The sequence below is a fragment of the Bacillus rossius genome, chromosome 3, assembly GCF_032445375.1.
Source record: "Bacillus rossius redtenbacheri isolate Brsri chromosome 3, Brsri_v3, whole genome shotgun sequence".
Taxonomy (NCBI): Eukaryota; Metazoa; Arthropoda; class Insecta; order Phasmatodea; family Bacillidae; genus Bacillus; species Bacillus rossius.
The window spans coordinates 107200509-107210000 of record NC_086332.1 but is presented as its reverse complement, the minus strand read 5'-3'; the positions used below and the strand labels follow the sequence as shown (position 1 = coordinate 107210000).

Here is a 9492-nt window from a genome sequence, read left to right as displayed (position 1 = left end):
CTTCCAAATGTGCTGCCTTTTCGTTGTCGGTGCTTCCAAATATGCTGCCGTTTCGTTGTCGGTGCTTCCAAATGTGCTGCCGTTTCGTTGTCGGTGCTTCCAAATGTGCTGCCGTTTCGTTGTCGGTGCTTCCAAATGTGCTGCCGTTTCGTTGTCGGTGCTTCCAAATGTGCTGCCGTTTCGTTGTCGGTGCTTCCAAATGTGCTGCCGTTTCGTTGTCGGTGCTTCCAAATGTGCTGCCTTTTCGTTGTCGGTGCTTCCAAATGTGCTGCCGTTTCGTTGTCGGTGCTTCCAAATGTGCTGCCTTTTCGTTGTCGGTGCTTCCAAATGTGCTGCCTTTTCGTTGTCGGTGCTTCCAAATGTGCTGCCATTTCGTTGTCGGTGCTTTCAAATGTGCTGCCTTTTCGTTGTCGGTGCTTCCAAATGTGCTGCCTTTTCGTTGTCGGTGCTTCCAAATGTGCTGCCTTTTCGCTGTTGGTGCTTCCAAATGTGCTGCCGTTTCGTTTTCGGTGCTTCCAAATGTGCTGCCTTTTCGTTGTCGGTGCTTCCAAATGTGCTGTCTTTTCGTTGTCGGTGCTTCCAAATGTGCTGTCTTTTCGTTGTCGGTGCTTCCAAATGTGCTGCCGTTTCGTTGTCGGTGCTTCCAAATGTGCTGCCTTTTCGTTGATGGTCCTTCTATTTTAATGTTGTTTTGACTCTAGTATTATTGTAAATGGTTCTTGATTTGACTAGCGTTTTATTCCATACGGTGCATGTATATAAGCGAGTCCTAGACAACAGGTCGCTCAGTTTGTTACTGACGACGACGTTGCAAGGATCACCTAATTTGATTCATCTGGTGCATAAGTCGCGTAATTACTTGATCTTGCGAACTTGATGGCATCTTTACCGACTTTAACGACGAACATGATGGACGTTGTACCATCGTCTACGGGAACCTTGACGTCAACGACGACGAAGAAGGTGCAGATCCCGTTGGCAACGAGAACGACAACATTGGAGGAGATTTCAACAGATGTGATACCACCAGCAGAAGATAGCTTAATGACTACTGAGCTGGATGTGCAGGAAACCACGACGATCGACGATACGACCTCGATGGAGACTTCAATGGATGCTGATTTGACAACTAGCGAACATCGGTGCTGTTATTGCGACAAGATTTTCTCAAACAGCAGCAATGCTCGGCGACACGAGAGGAGCGAATGTGTTAAGAACCTATATCGTAAAATGTTTGTTTGTGAGAAATGTCATAAGCAGTTTGCCAGAAAAGATAATATGAAAACGCACATGAAGGCATGCAAAGGCCCTGCTGTTCGGCAGAAAGTAAAGGTTTCGTCGCAACAACGATGCATCGATGTGCATAAGAGTATGCCTGGAGATAGTAAAATCGTAGTAACATCGACATCTGGATCAGGTCTGAAAGGTTCGTCTTCATCACCACGGTATCCTTGCAGCTACTGTGATACGTCGTTCGCATTTTCCTTAATGCACGAAGACATGAGCGGAGCAAATGCACGAAGAATCCATCTCGCATGAAGTTTCGATGTGATAAATGTCATGAATGGTTTACTCGAATTGATAATTTGCGACGACATGCGAAAAACTGTAAAGGGGAAGTCCGTGTGCCTACTGCTGAACTACCTGCAGAAATTTCGACTCCTCGGTTTAGGTTGAAGGCTCGTGAGCGTACAAGCAAGAAAACCGATGTGCAGCAACCGATTGGTATGACGTCTGAACAGGAAAATAAACTTAAGACTGTGTTCGGAGCATTACAAGTGAACGATAATGGCTTCTACTTGGCGCAGTCTGCATTTCGTGGAACATTGAAGGACTATTATTATTTAAATACGTTAGGTGAGTCGAAAGACATTTGTAATTTTTTCGATGATATCAGAGAGGACATAATCAATCAGCTTACTGATGATGTAGCAACAAACGGACCTTTGAAATATAACTTGTGGTTGGACTGTATATATGGAAAGCCATATCCGTTCGATGACAAAGTGAAGAAGTGTGCATTCAAGACATCGGCTGCAGTAATTTTCAGTTCTAACGATGTGAAGCAAACTGTTAAAAACGGTATCCAGAAACTCTGTCAAGAAGAGGTGGACTATGTCTGTAAAGGTTCTGGCTGGACTCTGTCTAGTATAAACCGATTGGAGCTAAGAATTAGTCATTTCACACCGCTGCGGAACTAAATGATTATAAGATTGCTGGCTTTCTCAAATGATCCTGTAGTAGAATAGAAATTATGTAATAAATATTATGTTTGTAAAAGAACTTGCAGTGTTTAATTCCTCGAACCTGTTACTATTATGTTAAATTGATGTTATATTTAATTTTTTTTGCATCATCCAAGATCGAACCGAGGACAGGAGCGGATCAAATCAATATGTAAATTAATGAGTGATTTATTTAATTAATTTTGGAACTTTTCCCGAATTTCTAGCTAAATAATTACGGATTTTCAAGATGGCGGCCAAATGACAAGATGGCGGGTGTCACAGTAATAAATTATTACTGCACTCTAGCGGATACGAATTAAACTAGCATGTCATCGGCGCACTCTAGTGGGTGAAAACAAGATGGTGGCTTCCAGCAACGAAGACAAGATGGCGGCCGTCACGAAAAAGTGCAACGGTGGTTTTAAGGATTTTTTATTATTTAATTCGATTAGTTAATTTTTTTGATTTTTAATTTTTTTTCCCGAATCTCTAGCATTAAAATTACGGATTTTCAATATGGCGGATCCAAAATGGCCGTCGGGGTCAAGGTCAAGGTCAAAGGTCGAGGTCACATCCTGATAGAGGCTTAACTGAGGCTTGAGTTAAGGATGCTTAAGCCTCTATCAGGAATTTCGTGGTTTTTAATGCAAAACGACTTTTGTGGTTTTTCGAAATCCTAATTTTCCCTCGGATCGGGAATTTTTCCCTCGAAAACGGGAAATTTTGAGTCATTTTGAGTCAATTTTGAGGAATTTTGAGGAATTTTGAGGAATTTTGAGTCAAAAATGGCCGCCGTGACGTCACAATCCAAGATGGCGGACCGACAATCACAATCCACTACCTGCATCCTGTTTCCGGACCGGCTATGCTATACTACTAGTATCATTTACGTTCCAGTCGTCATGAAGTGCGCACACGAAGTCGTCGTCCGAATAGTTGACCAGCGAGGACGATTGGTGAATTTTCAAGACGAAGAAATTACATTACGTCTGCACTTGAAGCGATGGGCATAAAGTTCGTAACACCGAACAGTTATAAAAGAAATCGTATTGGCGTGAACAAGAACAGTTCTCTACCAGACATCGGTGCATTAACACCTGACAACATAAAGTATCTTCTCAGTATTGGACAAGTGCCGAATAAATATGGAAGACGAAATCCTCAACGTGGAAGATCCAGTCATTTTTGATGACAGCATTACGAAAATGGAATTGCACGAGTACCAGCCTTTCCTGCTCGGACCGTACGCACTACCATCGGAAGTACGCATTGCAGTACAGCACCAAGATATTTGTACTTTACCTTCGCAGTCATTTCTACGTATAAGAGGCACGCTTACAAAAGCGGATGGTACGCATCCGACAACGACGTCAATATCCTGCAATGGTATTCTTCACCTAATCGAGCGCATTACTTATGTACTCAATGGTGTCGAGGTAGACCAGACGAGAGATGTAGGCATAACATCTGCTATGAAAAATTACCTTTCGCTCACGCCAAATGAACTGTCTGCTGCAAAGATGGCCGGTTGGGCTCTCGAGGATGAATATAAGCTTCCGGTTTATGCCGAAGGGAAGTTCGAAGTTTGTGTTCCTCTGTCCATGCTTCTTGGATTCGCTGAGGACTACAAGCATATAATCATTAATTCGAAACAAGAGCTCGTACTACTTCTAGCCAACACGCACATTAATGCAATTGTCGCCGCTGCAGAAAACCCTCAAGATGTCTCGCTAACACTACAGTCTATCGAGTGGATGCTGCCCCACATCCAAGTGAGCACCGTTGAACGAGTCAAGATGTTGAAGAACATAGAAAATGGCAAGAATTTCGATGTGCCATTCCGATCCTGGAGCCTGGAAACTTATCCTGGCTTGCCTCATAGTCAGCGTATCAATTGGATAGTAAAGTCCAGCTTCGCTACGGAAAAACCAAGATACATCATCGTTGGGCTTCAGACCGGAAGACAGCTCAATGCAGGAGTAAGTCGCTCCGTATTCGATAACTGTCAAATACGTAATGTAAAAATATTTTTAAACAGCGAAAGCTATCCCTACATTGACATGAACATGGACTTTGAAAGTGGAAGATATCTTCTAGCATATCAAATGTACGCCAAGTTCCAGCAAGCTTACTATGGGCGGAGACAGTCACCGATACTGAGTCCAGACAGTTTCAAGAACAAGGCTCCATTAATGGTGTTTGACGTTTCCAAACAGGATGATCGAATAAATTCAAACATCATCGACTGTAGGATCGAGATAACGACTAGCGGAAATATTCCACCAAACACCTATGCTTTTTGTCTGATACTTCACGATCGGCTTGCTTCGTACAATTGTCGAGACAAACTTGTGAAAATTCTGACATAAATACTGTTTCGTTTTCGATAATAATTTAGTTACGACCGAGCATTGCTAGCGACAAGATGTACTGCAACCTGCAAGGTTTCCAGAGTCAAAATGGATTCGTGCTCAAGGAAATTAGCGTCACCTCTGGAGACAAGACTCGAACCCGCAGCTTCCGACCTCCGTATCCGTGGAAACTACTAGACGAAAAAAGTAAACGGTCGAACGAATGGCTATGCAAATATTATCACGGACTAGAGTGGGACGAAGGAAAAATTCCGTACCACCAAGTGAAAAACACTATTGAATATTTACTAGTTCTGACGAAATAATCTACGTTGCCGGACCCGAACAGAATAAATGGCTACGAGAACTGTGCGACGTTGGAGCAGCTGAAATCGTAGATATACAGACCGACTACGGTTGTCCTTCCCTGCGCAAGCTTAGTGCAATATACGACATGCAGCCATGTGACAAGTTTGAACGTGTCTCTGCCTGTACAAACTCGCAGCTAATGCAGAAATGGCACACACAATGTTAGTAGGAGCCTGCATATATAAATGGCGTACATACGTACGTGCCTTCAGTTGACGTTCGACCTGCAAGAAGATGTTTACGTTTCATCCTGCTAACGTGTACGTGAGCGCAAGACCTAGCTTCAGCAGTGTCGAGTACAGCTACTGGGATTCCGGATATCTACGTACATATACAGAAACCTGTGATGGAGGTGCTCAGCATTGGCGGTTTGCGCACTTTCCTGTGTCCTACGAACCGACTCAGCAGCTGGTAGCTTGTTGCGAACCTGGAAACTGTGCCGTCTATCACATGAGACCACACACAATCCTTCCTGCTAGCATCGCTGAGGTAGTCGCCTCGTCTGCATGTGCAACACCAAACATGAGCGTGTTGCAACCTGTTGCGACCTGTGATGCTTCTACGCAGACGCCCAAACGGTGTGTGTCTCGTCGTCGCAGTTCCGGCAGTGACTCTGTCCCAACTAGCACTGAGCCAAAGCCCAGGCGTAGACGTGGTCACAGACGTCATCGACCATGTCTTGTCGGAGTTGTCAACGTCACAGAAGATGACCAGCTGGAAACCTGTGTTCCTGATCCTGTGTCCTGCGAACCAGTTGGAACCGGAGTCAACGAACCAGTTGGAACCGGAGTCAACGAACCAGTTGGGACCGGAGTCGACGTGTCAGTTCGTGCGGCATTAAAGACTTTGCTTGTGAAAATGCTTGATTCCTTAACCTAATATGTATTTGTGTAATTTTTATAAATAAATGTGTAAAACTTGAACTCGTATGCTTTTTATTTCTACAATTTTTAGGTACCTAATAGGAAAAAAAAAATAATTTTAAATACAGACATTATTTTGACTCATGAGGTATACCAGTAGACCACGGGTATATAAGCGAGGTTCAGACGACTGGACCCGCAGTTCACCTCTGGTCGCGGTGCAGTACGGACGTGCTCTCTCCATTAAGTTTCGTGAGATTTAGTTATGTCGAGCGGAATAGAATGTTTACCGACAGCAGCTGGGACCTCGATGGCAGCAACGATGATGGAGTCGGAGATCCCGATACCGACTGCAGAGGAGACCACGGCGGCGGTGGAGATCCCGATACCTGCTGCAGAGGAGACAACGATACGTGCTGTTCCATCATCAGCTGAAGTTTCACCATCTGCATTCCAGACTTCAATTCATGAAGAGCATACATCACATCAATGCAAATATTGTGACGCATCATTTACTTTCACTTCAAATGCGCGCAGACATGAAAGAAGCAGCTGTCAGAATAATGCTCAAAGAATACTGTTTCAGTGCAAAAAGTGCAATAAACTAATTTCACGTCTCGATAGCTTACATCGTCATTATAAAAAATGCTCCGAGACGTATAATGAACATGGTTATTGATTTGACTCATGTGTTGTAGGGGAAAGGAGTATAAGAGTGCGCACTTAGAAAGTTGGTAATTTTTTAGGGCAGTAATTGAAATGATATCTAAACACAAATTTTACAGAACATGCTTTACTCAATCAGGAAACATCAGAATTTTTTTCTAGCAATTATGATTTAAACATGAGACGAATAAAAATGTTTTACAAAATAATGCCAAATGCGTACTCTTGGCCTACTATGCGGGTAAGAGTCCGCATCAGTGAGGGTAAGAGTCCGCATCAACAGTAGTCGCACACAAAAGGTCCATAGCCTTCATAACTGGAACATCCTTCATGCCACCAGTCGTTGCATATTCCACACTGGATCCAGTCTTCGTCATAGGATTCTTTACAAGCAGGGCAGGTAGTTACTTCAGTGGATGGTTCACCATGACTTGTAGAGGGACCTTGACTTTGAACAGTTTCAAAATTGGCTCTAAGTTTATTTTTTGACTTTACTTTCTTTGTATTCGCATTCTTTGTCTCGGCCTCATGTCTTGTTTTCAGTAGAGCTCGATCAGCTTTTGCCTTCTCTATTTCTTGCTTTGCCTTCTCTTTCTCTTCTAATATATTTTTGTAAGGGGATGAAGTTATGATATTTGATTTTTGAGCTGGTCTTTTGTTTTTGCTTTCTTGCCGCTTATGTTGTGGAAGTGGCAGAACTGACTGAATTTGAATGCGTATTGTGCCAGATGTTGTGGGTTCTGAAGAAAGCAAATTGCCATTTTCTTGATCGTTATTCAAATTATTGGAATCACAGTTCTTCTCAACTTCAGTAGACATGGTTTCAGGTTGATGTAGGGCTAGCCCTAAGCCCTCTTCATTAGAAATTTGAGCAGTCACCAATGATGGAGCAAACATATCTTCGCTTATGACATCAGGATCATATGGCTCTATTCCAGTAGCTTTGAATGCTCTTTCAGCAAGTTTTACACTCGCAGTGGCACTGTACGCAGCACCAAAAATGCCTGCAACTTGGTAAAGAGTTATCACCTTTCCTGGATTTTGTACTAGCCACTTTTCTGCTTCAGTTGCATATGCTGTCTTCAGTGGTGCAAAAACAACCCTATCCAGAGGCTGGGTAAGATGACTACCATGTGGGGGTAGGGTTAAAAATGTTATGTGGTTTTCCCTGCAAAATAAAACTGCACCGAGAGAACAGTGAGTTGAGTGGTTATCTGCTATTAAGAGAACTGGATCGTCTAGTGATGGTTTGACATACATTGCAAAGTGTTTGAGCCATTCAATAAAAAGATCTGTGGTCATGTATCCTGTGTCACTGATCAGAGGCAAAGTTCCTGTCGGAGCATCTTTGTAGAGCATGTTATTCATTCTTTTTCTGGGAAAAATTAGTGCAGGTGGCACATAAAAACCTGTAGCGCCAATGGAGCATACAGCAGTTACAGTTTGCCCCCTTTCTGCGCTAGACACCTTGCAGACAGTTTTTTTTCCTTTGGGGCTAATTATCTTGAGTGTTTTGTTGGGAACCGTAGTGACCCCTGTTTCGTCCATATTGAAGATCCTGTGCGGTGGAAACTTTTTTTCGAGACGACACTGCTTCAAGTTTTCAAAAAATCTTGAAACTTGAACTTTATTGAAACCCACCGCTCTTGCAACACTGCATAATTCTGGCGCACGAACAGAAAGTTTGTGGCGTTTGCAAAACCCTTTTAACCAATCTTTTCCTGCCAACTTTTTTTCTTGGTTGAATCTTTCAGAAACTCCATTCTTCTCTGCAAAATCAAAAGCTACTTTCATTATGTGCTTTCTTGTAAGGCCGTAGAACCTGTTGTCCAAATCTTTACAATGCTGTGCAAGTTCTTTTTCCATTTCATCTGACAAAGCATTTTTAAAGCGCCCAAGTGATACCGGAACCGTCCCCTGCAACAAACAGAGCCATAACTTTGTAGCCTAGACCACAAAATAAAAACTAAAATAAAACGGAATCCCTAGGCTAAAAGAAAAGGAACTGTTTTGAAGAAAGCGCAAAATATGTGGTTAGGTTTTTTACCCTGTCAAATGTTTCGTTTGAAATAGGCCCTACTAAATGTTTTTAATGGCAATGTATTTAAATGCTTTGTGCAACTAAGAAATAGGCCCTAATACATTTACAGAAAACATGTTTACTTAACACTACAAATAATTTATCATTAAACAATTGTAGGCATATCTATGGTAGCCTACTGGAATGTATGTAGGTCTACACCACGATGTCTACACATAATATTTAATGGCCTTCAAAAAACTGTTTCATTTTTTCATGCAGCCATGCAAACAAAATTTACTTACTGCTTTGAGTCTTTTCCTTAATGTGCTTTCCTTAATTCCCAAATCTCTGGCCACTTTCCTTTTACTGTCACCAGCCTCTATTTTCCGTTTTGCTTCATCTAAGATGTCCTGTGTGGTCAGAACCCTCTCACTTTTTCGCTTGTATGGAGCCATTCATAAAGATATCATATCTGCAACAATGAAGGTAAATTCACATCAAAATAATAAATACTGTTAATAGAAACAAGTATTTATGTATTATTTAGTATTGCTGTTATCACTACACTTAAAGTAATATGATACATTTCCATAGAGAAAAGTTTCTTTTGATAACAGTGGAACAAATGTGGGAGGCTAAGAGTACGAATTCACAAACCCAGTGCGCACTCTTAGCCACATACGTAGTGTTTCGTTACATCGTCAACAGATAGCAGCACAGTACACATAGAGAACTGCTAACCACGCCATGTTGTTCTCGACATGACGTACTTTATTATGAAATAAACTTTAAACGAAATAACAAATCTTAAAGAGTTCAAAAACACTAAATTGTTTATTAAATAAATTACATACCTTTTACAGTAAATCACTTATTCCTCTATAACTTCCAGGCAAAATACACGTAACTCGAAACAACTTAGTAGGAAACAGCGTTCACGCATACACACCTAAACACCGCACTGGCATTAGCTTGCAGTGATACCAACATAA

General features: G+C 42.1%; 1 protein-coding gene across 1 annotated transcript; it reads right to left on the bottom strand.

Moving 5' to 3' along the window:
- Positions 1–6588: 6588 nt before the first annotated feature.
- LOC134531485 (uncharacterized) lies at positions 6589–9124 on the bottom strand. Its single transcript, XM_063367194.1, has 2 exons — positions 8803–9124; positions 6589–8394 (listed from the first exon to the last, which is right to left on the bottom strand). Exons 1-2 carry the CDS (start codon positions 8953–8955, stop codon positions 6754–6756), a joined length of 1794 nt encoding a protein of 597 aa, XP_063223264.1. The 5' UTR covers positions 8956–9124; the 3' UTR covers positions 6589–6753.
- Positions 9125–9492: the final 368 nt, after the last annotated feature.